The 20,707-nt window shown below is 42.3% G+C and overlaps 1 protein-coding gene across 1 annotated transcript; it reads left to right on the forward strand.

The window, feature by feature from the left end:
- The first annotated feature begins 835 nt into the window (after positions 1 to 835).
- On the forward strand, positions 836 to 18,915 carry LOC138609724 (collagen alpha-1(V) chain). The gene is made up of 36 exons (XM_069682368.1): positions 836 to 867; positions 1,245 to 1,289; positions 1,957 to 2,010; positions 2,101 to 2,119; positions 2,316 to 2,369; positions 2,663 to 2,716; positions 3,034 to 3,087; positions 3,211 to 3,255; positions 3,352 to 3,396; positions 5,075 to 5,182; positions 5,517 to 5,570; positions 5,720 to 5,763; positions 6,667 to 6,774; positions 7,048 to 7,101; positions 8,143 to 8,197; positions 9,895 to 9,948; positions 11,149 to 11,202; positions 11,378 to 11,485; positions 11,615 to 11,668; positions 12,148 to 12,201; positions 12,278 to 12,331; positions 12,787 to 12,840; positions 12,913 to 12,966; positions 13,078 to 13,131; positions 13,270 to 13,323; positions 14,610 to 14,663; positions 14,769 to 14,822; positions 15,031 to 15,084; positions 15,184 to 15,201; positions 15,307 to 15,360; positions 15,467 to 15,529; positions 16,645 to 16,810; positions 17,001 to 17,107; positions 18,179 to 18,259; positions 18,346 to 18,531; positions 18,760 to 18,915. Exons 1-36 carry the CDS (start codon positions 836 to 838, stop codon positions 18,913 to 18,915), a joined length of 2,412 nt encoding a protein of 803 aa, XP_069538469.1.
- The last annotated feature ends 1,792 nt before the right edge of the window (positions 18,916 to 20,707 follow it).

A 20,707-nucleotide genomic window follows, 5' to 3' on the forward strand; every position in this document is an offset into this window, starting at 1 on the left:
TGTTTGTTCAAAGGTAATCTGATCTGATTAAAGCTGTCGGATTGGATCACATCTTGAAAAGGATTATGTAATCAGATAAGATCAGGTCATCCAACCTTGCCTTAATTCGGATCAAACCTCCAGTTTGTGTTGTTCAAGACTTTTGAGCAGGATTGGGAAAACTTTGATCCAAAAAGTCTGGATGATCCTGATCCGTGCAGAGGGAGGACTCAGGCTGGATTACAGCAACTAAATGTGATAAAACTTTTAAATGAGTCAAACAGAAAACATTTTACAATGTTGTTTGATACTTGAGACATTTTTTTTAATATTTTGCGCTTAAATTGCTGAAGCACTACAGTGACATAGCGGATGAGGTAGACTTTAGGGTTGTGGAAAAAATAAAGGATTTCATCCCCATAAAATATTTTGCCAAATAGCTGTTAACATCAAACATCAAACAAATATTCATATACTGCCGGGATCTTTTTTTCTGTGGATTTTGGTGCCCCCTGTGGACAAAGTATGTAGTTTAAAGTTCCATTAAGAGCACTCCAGATCTAATAACCATTAAAAGTCTGATAAAGTTGATCCGAAAAAAAAACAAAACAGGATTAAAGTAACATGGATTACCTGATCCCGGTAATATATTTGCTGCTGCAGCTGCTAAATGCTCCACTATGTTGACAAGCAGCTAGTATTTATCTTCTGCTGGTGATCAACTTTAAAAGCAGTAAATGCTCTTTTATATATTATATAGTCTAAAGTTGAGTGTCTGTTTTAATTCACATTATAGGGCGACAGAGGCATCACAGGACCAAATGGGAACTCAGGACTCAAAGGACGGAGGGTAACCATGACCTGGACAGAAGAAACTTCGATGAATAAGTAGCACATCTATCAGACCTTAAAGCAGAGTTTATTCTAGTGTCTTTCTCTCCACATTCACAGGGTCAGACTGGAGTCCCCGGCCTGTTTGGTTTTCCTGGCCTGCCAGTAAGAACACAAAAAAGCATAATAAGTTAAAAGTTGTGATGGTTCCCTGTACAGAGTAAACTGAACTCGTGTGTTTGTTTGTGTGGATCGTTTCAGGGTTTTAGAGGCAGAGTTGGGATTGAGGGAGCGGAAGGAAAGCCTGGTACACAGGTTCCCATTTTATAACTTTTCATCTCATATGATTCATATTGATTTCTTTAAACCAGCTCAGTGTCACCATTGTGCTTGAACAGTGTGAACATTTGTAAAGTCACGTGTCTTCTGTGCAGGGTGCTCCTGGTTCTGTCGGCTTTCTTGGACCTGAAGGAGACAGGGTGAGCTTAAACCCACTGCTAAGAGGACAGGACGGGGTTATAAACAATTCAGTGTGGTGCAACCAATAAGGATAAATGCACAGCATCAAACATGTGTCTGAGAGGTGCACTGATAACCAGAGGATGTTTGTCGGTTCACTGCCATGCCACTTGACTGATTGCCTGAGAGCGAAAAACTGTCTTTAATGTCAGACTTGTTTCCTGTTACAAGCTCGTAAACGTGATACAATCTGACAGGGCCCTGTGAAATGTTTACAGGGCAGTTTCAGGCTTTGTAGCTTCAGTTAGCAGCTTCTTTATGGACGGTAATTGCATCATTTTCTTTGTAAGTCTGACAGTGTACCAAACCCGGCGGCTGCCTGTCACAGAGGGTTGCAATACATTTAAACAATTTTAAGCTGATAAAAACTGAAGCCTTGGTTCTGTGTGGAAAAGGCTTTATCAGCTTTGTGCATCTGGACGCTGGAACTTTTCCTCATTCTTCTTTGCAAAACTGCATAAACTGAATGAGGTCTGCAAACGTTTTGCATATTGAAACTCTGTTGAGGAAATTTAACCAAAGTATTTATAAAACTCTTAAATGATAATGCTCGAGTAGCATCATCATCATGAACCAAAGAAATCCGGTAGCATTAATGTTAACTCCATGGTCTGTGTCCTCATAAAGGGGTTTCCAGGTGTGGCTGGCGATGAAGGGCAGGCAGGCTCCCCTGGAGCTCCGGTAGGTCCACACTTCTCCTCCTGTAACAATATTGCTGAACCTCTCAGATGTTCTGAACATACTGTAAGGACTTTATTGTGGCTTTGACAGGGTCCTCGAGGAAAGCCAGGTCAAGATGGGATTCCTGGCCCAGCGGGGGAGACGGTTAGCAGATCAAACTGTTTTGTTTTAAAGATTCTGGGCTGTTGTATTTTACTTAACAGAGCACACAAACTAAAGATGTACACCCTGAAGGTTGAATGTATGTTGTTTTTGTTTGATGATTTGCACCTTTTGTGATAAACATATAAAATGTCTTTCTTTAGGGCTTCACAGGGAAACCAGGGCTGATGGGCCCCCAGGGACCAGTGGGCATGTATGTAAGTGATCAGAACAAACTCTTTGTGTGGAGCTGTTTCACCACCTCCAACTAAATATTTGATTTAATTTCCAACTGGGAGCAGTCCCTCCATTTGCTTTGTGCATTGCATTGTGGGGGAATAGTGCTTATCGATAGTATAATCATATTTAGTCTGCGTACTGTCTGGACTTTATATTGTCTCTTTTTGAAACCAACAAATTGCTTAAAATCATTCTTTGGTACGGCATCGGCACACAGCAGATGTCTCCTGCCTTAAAAAACATATTAATGTAAACCTTCACTTCCTCGCAGGGTTACCCTGGAGCTGTGGGTCTGACTGGGAGACCAGGCCACATGGGTCAAAGGGTAAGTCATAATGATCAGAAACAGCATGTTATTATTTGAAATCATGATTTTTACATGCTTAACAAAACTGCATGTGATATAGAAACAATACACTCAGCAAACTCACATTTAATGTATGAACTACTTTACAGATTATACTTAGACCAAAAGAAACGCCTAAACTAAACCTGATTTAGCATGTTTTAATATGTGCTGCTTCATTAGAAAATCCTGATATTTAATCTGGTAAAGCAGTCAGCCACACAGGAAATACAGTCATGACAAAGGTAATATTTTGGTGTTTGGTGACAGCAGTGTGTTTTGTTGACTGTCTGCAGGGAGATGCCGGCGTCAGAGGCCCCCCTGGTGTCTCAGGGAAGCGTGGACCTCCAGTGAGTGTATTTGGTGACATTTGACCCATTGAGATTTGACTGTAGTTCATGTCCAGAGAGTTCTCTGGTATGGTATGTTGGTAGACCTTGGTTGTAGTCTGTATTGAAACATTGTCTTTACAGGGTCTGCAGGGCCCCTCTGGTGAAAGAGGGCCTCCAGGACCACAGGTGAGAACATGATTAGAAATTAATGTTTAAACATCCTCAGCACTGCACGCAAGAGAACATCATGACGTTACTGTATATCTAATCTGTTCCCTTCAGGGCCGTCAAGGAGAGTTTGGACCTAAAGGCATTCAGGGACTGCCAGTGAGTATGTCTGACAGAAATATAGACTTGTTTCAGGCTCAGTATATTCACCATCATCTCTATAAAAAGATATCTGCATATGAAGACCAAATCTGTAGGCAGGCACGCAGGAAAACAGGAAAACAGGAGAGCAAAGAGGCAGAATATTTGGACCATGTAACACAAGAACCCAATGGCTTTCATCTAATGTCAAATTAGCTTTTCATTTCCTCCATAAACTGATGTCTCCAGAACAGTGAAAATAGTCTCAAGTTACTAGGCAGACTGTAAGCAATGATAAGTCAAATGGATGTCCTGGCACCGATATGAGTTATCCAGATTCAGCCGGCTACACCGTTGTCCACGGAAGCTAAATCACCCTGGGCCCCTGAGTATGGAGCCAGCTTTCCCTGGTTTCTTCAAGCAGATCCATCCTTCCATCCTCTATACCACTTATCCTGTTCAGGGTCGCGGGGGGGCTGGAGCCTATCCCTGCTGTCATTGGGCGAGAGGCGGGGTTACACCAGTCATTCACACCTACGGGCACAAATGAACCTAACGGGCATTTCTTGTGGACTGTGGGCGGAAGCCGGAGGGAACCCACTCACACACAGGGAGAACATGCAAACTCCACACAGAAAGGCCCTCTAAGTGCAAACCAGGATTCGAACCAGGAACCTTCTAACTGTGGGGCGACATCGCTAACCACTGCACCACTGTGCAGCCAAGCAGAGATATTCCATTCTCAAACTAAATTTAAAATCTTGGTCAGTTACGATCCATTCACAACATACAAACTCAAGAAATATGTCTGCTGCTGTTTTCTATTACTTTTCTATAAACACTTTAGACCAGTGTTATTCCAAGTACACATCCAGTCTGACCACTGTTTGTCCATTCTATTCTTGTGAATGAGATATCTCAGGAACACCAGGAGGGACATTTCTCCATATTTAGCACAAACTTCCACTTTGACTCAAGGATGACCTCATCACATTTTGGTGTCAAAAGTCAACATCATTTCATCTTGAAATTAAATCTTAAATATGTCCAAAGGAAAAAGCTCTTGAGATTAAAAATCTCTTTTTCAAGTGTCCTGGCCAAGACGGGCAGCAGCACGTTACAAAGTTTCAGGCAAACAATGAGCAGCCAGACATACAAACATAACAGAATGTGTGACTATAATACAATAAAAGGCATGAAATAACAAGTGAAACCAGTCAAACTTTGTCTCAATCATAAATATCTCAAACAGAACATCTTCTGCCAGATGTGTCTGCCTCCAAGTTATTCAAGAGCACCTTTAAAGCATCCAATGAGACCAGTTTCTTTAGCTCCAGGTCTTTTTGTATTCGTTCTATGTATAGGGAGCAGCAAACTTAAACGCACCTTTTTCCCCAGTTCAGTTCTGACCTTTAGGACACACAGTAAGAGCAGGTCCTGGGACCGAGGATTGTAAGCTCCTGCACTCTACTGATGTAGTTTAGAAGGTGTGAGGGAAGCATGCCTTAGATAGACTTGTAAATAAGAATACAGTACAGATCTTGTGTGGTGCAGATGTTCTGACAGTTGGCGCTAGCCACCTAAAAGGCTAGTCTGATGAACTACTCCACTCACTTATCAGAATGGACTTCATTCTCCTTTACTGTAGTTGAAACTACAGTAAAGTTATTTAATGTCTCATTCTAAACGTCTTCAGGGCCCTCCAGGTAAGCCAGGACCAGGGGGAGGCATGGGGAGTCCTGGTCCTCCAGGGAGCCAGGGGCCTCCGGGGCCGCCGGGGTCGGTCGCACCTAGAGGGTTTCCAGTGAGTGGGTACTCTTCACCTTTCTCTCCATTTCATATTGTTATAAAACTCTGTAACACTACTCCCATTAAAGCATGTATATTTTATCATGGTCCATTGTCGCGCAGTATCGCTGGTGAAAGATCATTATTTTGTTTTCAGGGAACAGCAGGGAGAACTGGAGTGACGGGTCCGGCCGGAGAGAAAGGACAGCAGGTAACTACAGAACCAGTGTGTTCAGGCTTAAACACAAAAGTAATGGTATCAAATAATGCCAACGGATGCAGACAAAACTCAGTCAAGACTCATTCAAGCAACTGAAGTCATAATAAAGTGTTTTATTTATTGTTCTCAGGGATCAGTGGGTCCTGCAGGGGTTGTTGGTGCTCCAGGTCTGGACGGGCAGCAGGTCAGTCAGCTCGCTGATCACTCTGCAACATTTACATAGCATGTAATACATTAGCATCACCTCTTTATCTTAAGCAGTTTCTGCTGTTTGGAACAACTTCCACCACGTTATGATAAGTATGAATGTTCTGCCATGTTAGGGTCCTCCAGGGCCAGCTGGTGAAGACGGCACTCCTGGAGCAAAAGGTGACCAGGTCTGTAGCATGAGTATTGATTTTAACACGTGTGTATTATATTTATATTTTTAAATAATGTGTTAATAAAGATTTGCATGTTCTCCCTGTTCATGCGTGGGTTCCCTCCAAGGTCTCCGGCTTCCTCCCACAGTCCAAAGACATGCTTGTAAGGTTAATTGGTGACTCTAAATTGCCCGTAGGTGTGAGTGCGAAAGGTTGTCTGTCTCTATGTGTCAACCCTGTGATTGACTGGTGACCTGTCCAGGTGTAATCCCGCCTTTCGCCCAATGACAGCTGGGATAGGCTCCAGCCCCCCGCGACCCTGAAGAGAATAAGCGCTATAGATAATGGATGGATGGATGTTAATAAAGATTCACTTAATTCAGATGTGTCTGACCTGTAGTTTATAACAAGTCGTTGCCTCTTGGAATGAAAAGTGAAGCTAACGCTGCTGCTCATCGCTGGTTTGAAATCTTCTTCAGTGCAGCATGATGTTCATTTCATTCAGTTAAATGTTCATCAATTATGGTCCCATATAGTGTACAATAGATGACAAAGCAGGGGATGCTTTAGGGTTACAGCTACCTGTCAACTTGCTGCTACAAATATGGTCAATTCTGGCTCCAAAAAACCAAGATGGCGACGGCCCATCAGTATCTCAGTATCTATGTGCAGTATCAAACAGGTGGTGTTCCAATTAGTGGAAGACTTTTGTACCCGTGCTGTGTTTTGGTGTCTGATTAACCTTTAAACCCAATAATCAGTTACTTCAACTGATCCTGAATCACATTTCATGTTTCACCTGAGGACACTCAAACAAACAAGGCATTCAAACCAAAGAATCATGAGGTGTGATCACTGACAGGCTGTGTGAGACAATCGAAGCAGACACATAACAAACATTGTTCTCCTGTGAAACAGGGAGCTGCAGGCCCACAGGGACAACCAGGACACACAGGACCAAAGGGAGAGCCAGGACCTCCGGGCTCCCAGGGGCTTCAGGGTGAGCCTGGGCAGAGGGGCAAAGAGGTTAGATGTATTGTCATTCTACAAAACCATTTTATCTAGGGCTGTGACTAACCACGATTAAAGTTATTGATGAATCCTGCTGATTATTCTGCTGATTTGTTAGAGTCATCTAGTGACCCTGCAGCTCACTGTGACTCCAACAGTCCCAGGCAGATCTCTCAGCTCTGAGCACTGTGAACTACCACACTGTTCGTACTTAATGATAAATCAATATTCAATTGTCGATGAACAGACGGATTGATGGTTGCAGCTGTGAATGTTTTCATTGTTCAGGGGGACGGTGGAGAGCCCGGCGTACCCGGGGATCCAGGTGCGAAAGGATCAAAGGTAACTTCCATCTCAACGTTTAATGTTAGCTGTAGACACACCGCTGTGTCTGTATCTGTCTGTCTGTCTGTCTCTCTGTCTGTCTTGTTCTATCAATCCATGTAGTTGTCTATCTATATACAATTGCAATCAGAAATATCCAACCCCCCAAACACTGTAAGGATTACTGTCAGAGCTACATTTAGCTTTGGATGACTTCTTTATCAGTTTAGTGATACATATGAACAACAAAGAAACTGTATCATGTAATAATTCTGAGTAACAGGATACTTTGCCAATGTCACAAGTATTCAACCACTTTATAATATGGCTGTTTATGGAACCTTCTGAAAGTTGTTATGGCCTGAAGTGGGAATAAAACATAATCACGACTTTGCTGTGTTGCATAGATAAACCGCAGCCGTGAAGGTGTGCAAGGTGAGCATGGGTAACACAAAGGAGCTTTCACAAAAACTGAGAGAGGAAATTATTTCATTGCACCTGAAGGGTGACACCATTGGGGGCATTACAAGGAAGTTTGAAAAGATATGTCAATGTCAATCAAGAGCCCCCAGCAACTTAATCGGGATAACAAGAAAAAACATCTACATACGACGAGCACTGTAAAATGTTTCAATTGAACTAAAAGTTAAGTCAATTTATGTTCTCATAATAACTTATTATTAATAAGTTATTTTGAGAAAATTCCAAATATTTATCAATAAATATTTTTTGTGTTTTAATGAGGCTTGTTGTCAAATAATTTCATTAACCCCAATAATGTATTTCGAGGTGCGGGGGTTTAATAGTTCTGATTGTAACTGTATCTTTATATATCTGTCTCTTTCTATCTCTCTCTCTCTTTTTCTATCTATCTATCTATCTATCTATCTATCTATCTATATCTCTCTCTCTCTTAATTATGCTTTATTAGCTTGAGAATCCTCTCTCTCTCTCTCTCTCTCTCTCTCTCTCTCTCTCTATCTCTCCTTCTCTCTATATCTCTAAATCTGGAGCGCACTGTAGTCCTGAAGTCAGTCAGTGATGTTGTGTGTTTCGCAGGGACGTTTGGGAAACCGCGGCCCGTCTGGTTCAGAAGGTCCAGCGGGAGTTTCAGGCAAACAAGGACAAAGAGGGTCAAAAGGAGAAAAGGGTTACACAGGCTTCATGGTAAAGGATCCTCTACCTACCTCTATCAGTCTACCTGCCTCTATGATCACCTGTTCGTCTGCACTAACTGTCCTTATCGCCAAGCATTTGTTTTATTGTGAGCAATTATTTGTTTACTAATGGAGCACAAGTTACATAAAGAAATAAAATGTTTTGCTTACACACATACTTTACGTCATCCCTCCCCATGGCAGCATCCCTCTTAAAAGCCCCCCAATGACTGCTCAACCACCGTTGAAAATTGCATAATGTAAAGTTCTCTCTGCCCTCTGTTTATGACCCATGGAGCTTATTCTTTCTTTGCACTGCTGCATGTGAGCACATCTTAACAGTGGTGGATTCTGCTTCATTAAATCAGGCCCAAAGACAGCTAAGTTACTTAAAGTCAGCTCTTCCCCGGTGAAAAGATGGTGAGGCAGCAGCCATGTTTGTTGTCTGAAAACTCTTCCTGTGAATCATCATTGAGGAGCAGTACAGCTGGATTGCGTTATAGTGCCTTAGCTATCAACCCTCTCATGTGAAACCTGGTGGACATGTTCAATAAACTCTGTGGCAGAACTTACAATGGATTAGTTGCTGGTTTGGATTCACATGCATCACGTGCATGTCTTTATATTTTCAGAGTCAAGGAGGCCTGAGGGGGAACGTTGGACCATCAGGCTTATTAGGACTGCGGGTAGGTTATTCTCCACCCATGAAAAGAAACTTTATTGTTATCTCATAACTGTTCCCAATGTATTTGGTAAATTAGTTTCTGTTTATTTTGTGGCATTTAGTAGCATTGTCTGCTACTGCATTAGCATCTCTCCTGAGGAGCTCTTGTCCTTTGTTTTGAGTTCAGGATCAAAAACTTAAAAGGAGCAATGTAGACTGCTTTCATGTTAATACCGAAAGTCTCCTTTTTATGTCACTTTCTGACATGAACACACATGTTGTCCTGCACCATAGCTTGTTGAATGAGTGACCAAACAATCATTCAAAGCAGGAAAGGGCTCAGTGTACATAAGCTTAGAGGCTAGAAAGCTAATTAGCTGCTGCACTGCAGCCCATTGAACAGTATTTTAACGTACCTGCACATGTCACTTCTGTATATATACAATGCTGGTGCTGACCACTAACCGCATGCTGTCCACTCAACGCTACAGCACAGGTGTGTTTTCTCAGTCTCATGGTCGCCCGCAGGAGCTCAGCCTGTCAGCTGCTGTCAATCAAACACAAACACCAACATGCCTCCAGCTGCCTGCGAGGAAAATATTTCCCCCAGAGACATGTCTGTTCCTGTTAATCATGATAATAAACAGCAGCACATGAAAAACAGCTGTCAATATTTTTTTAATTAAAACTGGAAAAGGGGTCAAAGGGGGTTTCAGTTGGGCTAAATACTGCTGCTAAGTCATTTTTTAATATTCATCGTTTCAGGGTTTCCCAGGTATTTTGGGGGTTCAAGGCCCTGATGGGCCACCAGGACAGAAGGTAAACTATCTCGCATCATCATTTATAAAGCTTTATGGTAAAAAACAACATTCACAATATGACTAATATTGTTTGAAAGAAGTGTTTTGGATTTTTCAATGTCTGTCTTTGCACTGTTGATGTGATGATGTTCAGTTACTTTGTGACCAACTGGAGTTGTCCTCTCTACAGGGAGACAAAGGTCCTGCTGGTTTGACCGGGGAACCAGGGACTCCGGGTCCTAAGGTACAGTGCACACCTGCCATATAGTTACAATGTTACAATATTACAATTTCATTTACGAGTTAATACAGCACAAGCAACGATTAAGACAGGAGGGAGCGATGTCAGTAAGTGGCAACAAACAGCTTCAAGTAAGGCCAGACACTAGTGCGAACAGGCAGCGCACAGAGCCAATGAAGAGGGCATTTTTTTTTAAAACATTTTTTAATTAACATAAACTACATCCTCGATGTCATCATCATCAATAGCATCAATATCATTAAGGTCAGAGGTGTTCAGTAAGAGCTGGGTCTTTAGCTTCTTCTTAAAGGTGAAAGGGACTCTGCGGGCCGAATGGAGTTTGGTAGCTCGTTCCACCACCTGGGGACGACTGAGGAGAAGAGTCTAGTTAGAGACTTAGGGTCCTGTTGTGATGGGAGCACCAGGCGCCTTTCATTGGCAGAGTGTAGTGGGCGGGACAGAGTGTAGACCTGGATGAGGGCATTCAGGTAGGCAGGAGACGTTTGTTCCTGTTTTGTAAGCGAGCGACAGGGTTTGAATTTGATGCGAGCGGCAGCTGGGAACCAGTGGAGGGACATGAGCAGTGGAGGGACATGAACCGTGGAGGGACATGTGCTGTTTTGGGTTGATTGAAGACCAGTCATGCTGCTAGAGAGTTGCAGTAATCAATGTGTGATATCACGAAAGCCTGTACCAGCAGTTGTGTTGCATGCTCTGATAGGCAGGGTCTGATCTTCCTGATGTTGTACAGGGCAAATCAACATGACCAAGCACTGAACCTTAAAAGTAAGCTGGTCGTCAATTATGACACCCAGATTCCAGGCAGATTCAGTGGGTTCAGTTAATCCAAGCTGGATATTGATCCGTGGTTACAAAGAGGGACTGGCTGGGATGACAAGGAGCTCAGTCTTGGATAGGTTGAGCTGAAGGTGGCGTTCTTTCATCCATTTAGAGATATCAGCAAGGCATGACGAGATCCGTGCCAGGCCTGTAGTGTCGTCTGTTGGGAATGACAGGAAGGGCTGGGTATCCGCATAGCAACGGTAGGAGAAACCATGGGAGCGCATGACTGCACCAAGTGAGGTGGTATATATTGAAAAGAGAAGGGGACACTGACCCTTGAGGCACCCCCTTGAAGTAATAGGCAACAGCCAACCAATTGCCTGTGTTGGCTTGATTATACTGTGCTCTGTCTAACTATAGGGGGCGGCAGGAAGCCAAGGTGTGAAAGGTGACATGGGAAAGCCTGGACCAGTGGTAAGTGAAGTTCAGTATTCTATTGACTGAAAGAGAACTTCAGCACCAGTGCAGAACTCAAATGCTGTAGTGATCATTTAATTTCACATTTCCAACTTAACTTCTTCCTTTGTAAATAAAGATGTTGCACTCATCTTACAAAATCCTGACTAAACACAACTGGTGATATTTTCAGGGGTCTGCACGGGCTAGAGGAAGACCAGGTGATCAGGGTCCAAAGGGCTTCCCTGGACCTGAGGGGCTGAGAGGAGAGCCTGGGCAGGATGGGGAGCCGGGAGAGGCGGTGAGAGTTCACAGTGTTCTCACTGCTTTAGTTAAAGTACCTGAGAGAGTGTTTGTTAGAAGAAACAGCTTCACTGATGTCCTGGATTTATGAATGGCTGATGGTGGTGGTCCATCCGTCTGTTTGCAGGGTCCTGATGGCCTGCCAGGAAATAAAGGATCTCCAGGATTACCAGGACCAGAGGTAAGACCAGCAGCCACAGAAGCAGAGGCATGGATAATGAGCTCAGAACACGTGGGCATTAATGGACTAAACGGTTGATTTGCAAACATTTTAAGATGAAAGCAATTATGAAAAGTGTTAAGTTAATTGAACATCAGTTAATTGATGAAGAGACATGTTTCTTTGAAAGCTGCTCAGTTGAATCTGAGCCAAAAACAGATCAACTATCAAATCAGGGTAAATGTTTAATTTTGTATTAAATATTTGTAAGTTTTAAATACTAAAGTACTTTATATTTTACATTTAATACACTTTAATGTGCATCACTACAAAAATTACACCACGGTTGTGAAGTTAGAAGGCCTTGAACAGACTCCATGCTAAGCATTAAAGGGAAATGCAGTCATACGCATCAATCCACTTCCATTACCATACAGTAGCTTTAATACCAATGCTGTGCAGCCCGAACACAAACACCCTGTTGTGTTTTATTTCTACAGGGTGTGATGGGTGAGATGGGACTTCAGGGTCCTATTGGCCCTCCAGGAACTCAGGTCAGTACTGCCTCTTTAATAGCACACAAATATTTACATGATCAGTACTCTCAACTCTCTTCTGTGTTGCCTTCAGGGACCAAAAGGAAGACCTGGACCAGGAGGAAGAAACAGTGAAAAGGGTCAAAAGGTCAGCTCAAACCTCTCTGTCTGCATATATGTATGTATATGTATATTCTTAGATGTCCCACAGTTTGAGTAATGTTGCCTTAAAACTCCAATGTACAGCTGTAAGGAATAAGTGAGCCTTTTTAATATTAAAATGTTTTTATATTTCACATTACATTAATAATATGTTTTGTCATAGGCTTCAAATTTGCAAAATAGATACATAAAAAATAAAATATAACAAGATAAAAAGAAAGACACGAGCAAATCATAAAAAAATGCATTTTACGCGAATGTTCAGGTTCCAATTCTGCTCATTCATAGAGAAGGCCAGAGACTAGAGAGGGTCTCTGGCCTTCTTAAACAGTAAACTATACATTTGTAAAACTAAAATTAAGGTCTTACATTTTCGTACTGGTGATGGGTTGCTTTTAAAATCTGTCTGGCATAACTCAATCTGAGTTGTTTGAATTTCAGGGAGATGATGGCAGACGAGGACGTCCAGGGAAGGATGGACGCACCGGCAAGAGGGTAAGACGACACGTCTGACATCTGACATGAATGTTTTCACATTTTAGATGCTAATGTTGATTCTTTTTGAAGGGGAAAAGAGGGAAAGCTGGCAGTCGAGGCGTTAGAGGAAGACAAGGAGAAAAGGTCAGTTGTGGTTGAGAATCTGTGTCAGCTTTAACTCTAATACTTGTTTTTAATTGTAAAAGTAATTTCAGTATGTAGGGTACTACATAGAATCTTTTTCTGGCCCTGCAGGGGAAGCTGGGAGATTCTGGTGCTTTTGGTCCTCAAGGGAGACACGGCACATACGTACGTTTTTTTCTAGCATTGTCAGATTTTATGAATGACTGTGGTGTGAATCATTCTCGTGCTATTTCTTTATCATAACTTATCTTCCCACTTCCTCATTTTTACATTCATCTCTTCTCTTTCAATCTTTCACAAAAGGGTGACGCTGGTCCACGTGGGGAAAAAGGTGAAATGGGAAGACCAGGCTTTAAGGTAGGTCTCTAGACTTTATGGTCTGTTTTGTGCAACTATTGACATAAACCACTACATCATCAGCATAAAGCTTGATGTCTACATCAGTAGAGAAGGAAGATCATTGTCACAGAAAAAAATGATTATATTCTGTACTTGTTTGGGCTGTTGGACAAATCAAGATTATTAAGTGAGTAGAGTTGGGCATCGAGAACCGGTTCTAAAATTCAGATTCTGAAGGAATCATTAAGAAATTTTACTTTCGATTCTGCTTATCAATTCCTAAACAAATTTTCCTCCGGCAGAGCCGCATAAATCACGGTCACATGCACGTAAATACTGACAGATCGTGTCTGTATTAGGGTGACTGCATCTACGTTTTTAATATGGAACAATCCTGAACCGATGAGAGGGAGAGACGGCGGCAATACTATAATCATGCAGCGTAGTGAGGACACCGATCTGTGTTTCTCATGCTCTGTACCTGGCTCAAGCACATCGCGATCTGTCCCATATTTCCGGTGCTCAACCTTCATAAAGGATAAAGTACATCTGATGGAGGTGATCCACGCGTAGAGTTATCATGTGCACGGGGAGGAGACAGATGTTAGGAGAGGAGCAGATATGACACAGATCTCTGTGTGTGTCTCATATGCTCTGTACCTGGCTCAATATCGTCGTGATCTCTCCGTGTTTCCGCTCACAGTTACTATAAAGTATCAACTACATCTCCACATGTCATATGTCCATATGCTGAGTAGTTCATATATTTCACTGTTAAACACAGAGCTGTGGAGGAGCATGAGGCTTCATGATAAAACAAAGTTTCATTTCACGTCATCACTTCAGTCCGTACTCAACCCCTCCCTCCCTCCCTCCCTCTGAGCGCCTGCAGCAGCTCTCCCTCTCTGTGCTGTGAGTCTGCATCACAGTTTTTTGTATTATAGCATGATGTGTTTTAAAGTCATATTACGATGCATAATGGAATTGACCGACAGGAATTTAATTTCAGAATCATGGTGGGTCAACCACAGTCTTGAAAATCTTATATATAGTAAAAAAAAAGTGCAGGATGCAAAGCCAGGGTTGCCAGGTCCGTTGTTTTATGGCGGAATTGGGCTACTCTTGAAGTGTTGCTGCGGACCCCGTGCGAGGCCCTTTAGAGGCGCAAGGCACGTTTTTTTTCTGTGAAATAAGCTTGTGACCTGTTTTGACCCTGCCCTTCTAAGAATTGGAATCAGAATCATTAAAATCCAAACGATACCCAACCCTATAAGTGAGTACACTCTGTGTTTCACACCATGCAGGGAGAACCTGGCGCTATGGGACCACCTGGCCCGCCTGGTGGAGAAGGCTTAAAGGTGAGCATTCTGTATATTAATACATGTCAGCTTTCTTAAACATTAGATGGTGCTTCTTGATGCTCTTTCAAGTGTTAAAAACAGTGTATTATCTTGTTGTTTTAGGGAATGCAAGGTGCTGTTGGAGAGTCATCAAGAGCTGGTCAGAAGGGAGAGCAGGTGAAGTAACGCTGTGCTCAAATCATAAGATGACAGCAAACAGAAGCACATTCAAAGCTAAACTAATATTTCCTCACATCAGAATACATAATCCATTACACCAAGTTCTCTGTGTTTTTTCTAATGTGTTTTTTCATTATGCCATTCTGATACTTTGATGTGTTTGCTGTACCTCAATAATCAAACAGCAGTATTGACTGTTTCCTAGGGAGATATCGGTCCACCAGGTAGACGAGGAGCTCCGGGCCTGCCGGGGCTGCCTGTAAGTTGTCTCCAGTTACTGAGAATTTCAGACAGATATAACTGCTCTGATGGTGGAAAGAATCAGCTTAACTCTTAACATCTGCTTTTCTGTTCCTAGGGTTTGTTCGGACAGAAGGTGGGTACATTTAAAAACTAGATTGCTTGCAGTTATTTCCTGAAAGATCTGATTAAAAAGTAAATGATACAGTGTTATTATGAAACGCTATTTTTTGATCACCAGGGCCTGAAAGGATTCACAGGACTATCAGGCCCTGATGGACAGAGAGGCTTACCTGTGAGTATATGTTCTCTTGAAATGGGCAGGGGATTAATGCAGTTTACTCGTGTAATGTCATTTGTTTTTTATACTTTAACAACACGGATCACATGCTGTTTTTCAGGGTCCACCTGGCCCACCTGGACCCCCAGGAACCTCCCTGAACCTAACACTTACTCAGATGAAGGTAAGTGTGACTTGTAACTGTGTCGCTTTGGCTCAATCTAGACCCCCCCATCTTGGCCCTACTCCTAGTTGTGTAGAGCTGTACACTGGGTAATGACCCTTCAGAACGAGATACAAAGGGGTTAAATCTTCACCGAGCTCAGCACATGGAAGTTAATTTACCGCAGCTCATACATTTTTTTTCACATGGATTTCTAATAAATTAATAACTGACGATATTTATGAAATGCTATTGATCTAATGATCCAATCACATGTTCTTTTGCATCCACATTAAACCAAAGATTTTTAAATGTTGTTGTTTTTTACAAAAAATAAGGGCGTCACAGGTTGCCATGTTCTGGTTGAAGTTTGTACAGCATTCAGGGAAGTTTCTTCTTCACCTCAATTCAGAGTCTGGAAAAGGGCCCTCCTGTTATCATGAATTTGTGTGCATGTGAAGGCTGCCTGGTGTGACCTGCTTTTCTTTTAATTTTGTGTTCACGTCCTCAGAAATTTACGCTGCACATCCACGAGATGCAGTTAAGCCCTTGAACAGTAGGGTAGTATCACGATGTGAATCAGTGTGAAGGGCTATTATCGGCTGGTATGTGCCTAACACAGATATATAGGTATCTGCAAATGTGTTTTCTAATCAGTGACATAGAAAAGTGTTTAACAAAACTACCTGTCCAGCAGAGTGCTCTCAGTCTCCATAGTTTACAATACTTGCAGCACTGTCTGCAGCACATGTAGCAGAGTATCACAGCAGAGTGCTTCCCACTATAATTGACTTCCATGACTGGGCCTTGAACATCTGTTTCTCTAGGCTGGGGTTTGTTTGCTGCACAAGCAACATGAAGACTTCAGACCATGCATCACATGGCATCATGAAAGGTCGCGGAGGACATTATTAGAGGTCACAAGTCTGTGAAATTATCGGACCAGTTACGTGCAAATCATAGTTTATCATTCAAATTGTGGAAATAGACGATTTGTCAAAGGAGTCTTAAAGTCTTTAAATGACTCAAGTAGTAGTTTTCTTATTGTAATCCATCCTCCATCAGTAAAAACGTAAAATGTTATTTCTCACATGGATAATTTGCATCTCTCTTTCTTTTGCAAAATAATATCTCAGGAGCTGATGTACATGTCAGACAAGCCCAACTACCTCCTGGTCCAGACTCTGTTGGACTCCCTTCAGAGAGACCTGCGCTGGTTCATAGACCCTCCAGACGGCAGCAAACAGCACCCAGCTACTACGTGTCTGGAGCTGTGGCTCGCTCACCCCAACTCCACCAACGGTGAGACTCACACAGGATCATTCACTGATGCTCACTGAGATACACTTTGCTCCTCTGGAAATGATCAAACATGTTTTATCATCAGATTTTAAGATGACCTGTAGGTTGAAATGTACCTCAGCAGGTCATGCAAAGTATTATAACGCGTTTGTTGTTTGTGTAGTAAACTTAAAAACACGTCTTCTTTCAGGGATATATTTCATTGATCCTAACCAGGGAAGCCCAGCTGATGCTTTCCAAGTGTTCTGTGACTTCACAGCGGAGCCAAAGACCTGTCTTTCTCCACTCCAGCCTCAGGTAAACATCCTCTAAGAAAGGCTGAGGCCCCCCAAGCCCGCACAAACCTACACCAAAACAATAAAGTGATTCATTCCACATCTTTATTGGCAAAAAAAAACACACCAATCAGCCGATAGTTCGCAGAGGTGTAGCCTACGAAGTACCTACTATATTTGGATGAGGACCAAAAAAAAATGTTTTAATAGTTTAACAGACTTTATATTATAAAGTAAGTGCCTTTTAATGATTTTATTTAACATGTGCAAATCTAATGTTGACAATCTCAGTGCAGACAAAGCCTCACACACCCCCAGAGATCTTTGGCGCCCCCCTAAGGAGGGCCCGGAGCTCAGGTTGGGAACCACTGATTTAAAGCATCGATCGCTTGAAGTACAATATCATGAAATTTCCACCTAATAATAGATAATAAGTAGATTGTGGTTGGGATTGTCCAAGTAATCTAACCTCACCTTCCTCTCTCTGTGCCACCTCCTCTCTTACAGAAATACTATACTGTACTACTAATACTGTATTTTGTGTGCTGTCTAACCTTTAGTTTGTCAGGAGGATTCATATTTATGTTTATTGACAAACTCTGCCTAGCTTTTCACTTAGACTGGGGGCAGGAGGAAACACTAAGCCTCTCAAAAACAGGGAGAATGCACCTCTCAACATGTTTTATTAACATGGACACCTCTGATGCCAGATTTGAGGCCTCACAGCAATACACCACAAACCAACGGGTGACGTTACAGTGCATCCACCTCTAAATACAGTCTATGCTTCCTCCTCCACACATGGTGACTTCTCCACACTGTATGCTGGTTGTATTATTGCATGTGAAATATATTTTGGACAGAATGTTTTGATTTCAGAGCATTAAGGCTCCACTCCTTTCTTCATCCCACAGTCAGTGGAGGCAGGAATACATGAAATAGTACAATGAAACAAAAAAGTACAATCTGTAGTTCGAGCAATACGACTCAGGCAAATGAGTGCTGCAAAGCTTCCTTTTAAGCACAAATTCCCCCTTAAACGACCTCTCTTATCGTCTACATTGTCTATAAATCCACATCATGCTCACCACAGGTTCCAGTGAAAGCCTGGCTGAAGGATTCTGGCACCAACATGTCGTTTCACTGGCTGAGCAGAGCTGAAGACGGCTTCCAGGTGAGTTTCTGATCCAGATATTGCTTTATTTGTCTGAGATGGATTCACTTCTTTCTTTCTCTTAATGACAAACCTCTGACCTCCAGTTTGAGTATCCAGGAGGAGCAGATGTGGTCCAGATGAGATTTCTGCGTCTGAACAGCCGATTCTCCTCTCAGACCATCACTTACTCCTGCCAGCCAGGAAGTAGACTGAGCCGCAGAGAGAGGGAGGTTAAGTTCCTGGCTGACACTCGGAGGCAGAGTTACCTGGGGGCGCTGCAGGACTGTGTGGTAAGTAATGATGATTGGGGCACCAGTTTAGCTCAGTGGGCAGAGAAGGCACCCCATTAAACTCCCACCCTCGGTCCCCTGCTGCATGTCATCCCCCACTCTCTTATCCTCATATTTCCTGTCTCTCTTCAGCTGTCCTATCATTGAGGGTACAAATTGCACATTTTTACCAGATAAGAGATTCACTTGTTCCCTGATTACTCTCACACACTGCGTTTTTTTCCTCAGCAGTCGGAGCAGATGGAGTCTGGAGCCCAGGAAACAGTTTTTCAGTTTGAAAGTGAAGATCTCGACCTGCTGCCTCTCAGGGACCTGGCTGTGTTCGGAAATAATGACATAACTCAGGAGTTTGGCTTCACCATAGAACCAGCATGCTTCAGCTAGGAGCGCCCCCTGTCTCCTGGGAGGATAGCATCTGTGTGGTGGTCTGCAGCTACAGATATCTGAACACAGAATCTGGCACTTTTGTACTGTCTTCTATAGAATGACATCATATCTGAGTTGCCAAGCTTTTTGCAGGTGCGCTTACCAGCTGCACTTGAGCTGTTTTGCTGCTCGCAGCTTGAATTCTTGCTCAAGAAAGACGAGCACCCTTTTAAACTAGCAGAAGTGAGGACTAAAGACACAGAGTGAGCTGAAGAGCCTTCAGGATAAAGACTGTCTCTCCCTTCCTGAAGGTTTCCTCTGCACAGAGTGTTCGCTTGCTCACTTGTTAGACCAGGGATATGTTTGAAGTTTTTGACATTTGTTTTGTACATTTTGTTTTTTGTGTTTTTGAAACCTGCTTATTTATATAAATGCTCAACATTCATTAAGTAATTTCTTATTTTAATTCAGGTACATTCTTGCCTTGAGAATTGTGTTCAAGTGACACAATGTGGTGCTAAAGCTAGTTCATGTAGCGACAACTGATGGGTCATGCAACTAAGCTCATAATATATACTTCCATTATTTTAAATCTTCAGTACTCTCTGTTCTCTCAAAGGTCAGCCATGTTAACATCCAGGTCAGATTTTGCCATAGTTTCAATTCATGTTTAAGTACCACAGGGATTGACTTCACAATAGCAAGCAAATCAGTGTAACTGAGCCCTTTACTCTGATATGTCAGATACACCTCCAATCACAAGGCCTCGATTCATTCCTGCACAACTCATGTACCCCTGCTGTAAAACAGAACAATATTTCATTAATCCAAGCAAGAACTGGGCCATAAATGGCTTAGCCTTTGTTTTGATATGAAAGCATCATAAATAGCACTCAGCACATTTGCTAACTTCATCAAACACAGTCAAATCCATCCTGTATCTGTGTTTGAAAAATAACCCATAAAATCAGCTGGGCCAATTTATGTGCAGAAATATCAGCATCTCTGCTTCTGGTGGCATTTAGGTAACAGTATGGTTGAGGTCACTTTGAAAAAGCAGCACTATTACATAATTCCTCCACTAGACTCCATAGTTTACAATCCCCTCAGCACTGTCTGTAGCACATGTACAGCTGAGTGGAGGGCGTTCTGCACTACAATTGTTTGACAGTTTCAAATAATGTTAAATATTGAAGTTATTTTTCAGGAAGCAGACTGCTGAGCAACTTTGCATGTTCATATTGCTGCAAAATGTTTGCATACTCCTCCTCAGTTTGGGTTTTCAGTCGTGCTCTACTTTACAAATTCTCACACTAAGTTATGTTTTAAATTCTGGCTTCAGTACCTACCTCATGGTAATGCATCTCATGTAAAGGCCCAAACCAACAATGTGTTCCTACTGCAGAAGAGTTCAGTTGTTCCTTCTGAACCAGCAGATAAGAATATGGTGTAATGTTTCAGACTTTCAATATGCTCTTTATCTTTATATGATCTTTACAGTGCTTTCTCCACCTTGGAGCCAAATTACAACATTCAAACACCTTCAGAAATTATGCAGTATGTTGAAGGAAGTATTAATTGTATTTCTGGTAGCTTTTTTGTTCAGTGTTGTCTTATCTGAGGTTAACCGACCTAACAAACATCACATGACTTAATATTGAGATATTTCTACTGACCACAGAGAAATTCAATCCTTTGTTCATATTTATGTTCTGTAAAATTCACTGTTTCTATTTGAAGAGTTGTGTACAATGTAAGTCATTTGGACACACGTTCTTATTAGACCATCAGGTTAAGATGTTTTAGTCAA

This window comes from Semicossyphus pulcher, unplaced genomic scaffold, assembly GCF_022749685.1.
Source record: "Semicossyphus pulcher isolate SPU_LCO1_2020_fin unplaced genomic scaffold, fSemPul1.0.p SCAF_6, whole genome shotgun sequence".
Classification (NCBI taxonomy): Eukaryota; Metazoa; Chordata; class Actinopteri; order Labriformes; family Labridae; genus Semicossyphus; species Semicossyphus pulcher.

Excerpts from the sequence above, each read along its gene's own strand:
- LOC138609724 (XM_069682368.1), top strand. The coding sequence starts at position 836 with ATGACCTGGACAGAAGAAACTTCGATGAATAA. Across the intron at positions 12,967-13,077 it reads GAGGAAGACAAGGAGAAAAG|GGGAAGCTGGGAGATTCTGG; the intron begins GTCAGTTGTGGT and ends CTGGCCCTGCAG. Across the intron at positions 17,108-18,178 it reads TTTCTCCACTCCAGCCTCAG|GTTCCAGTGAAAGCCTGGCT; the intron begins GTAAACATCCTC and ends TGCTCACCACAG.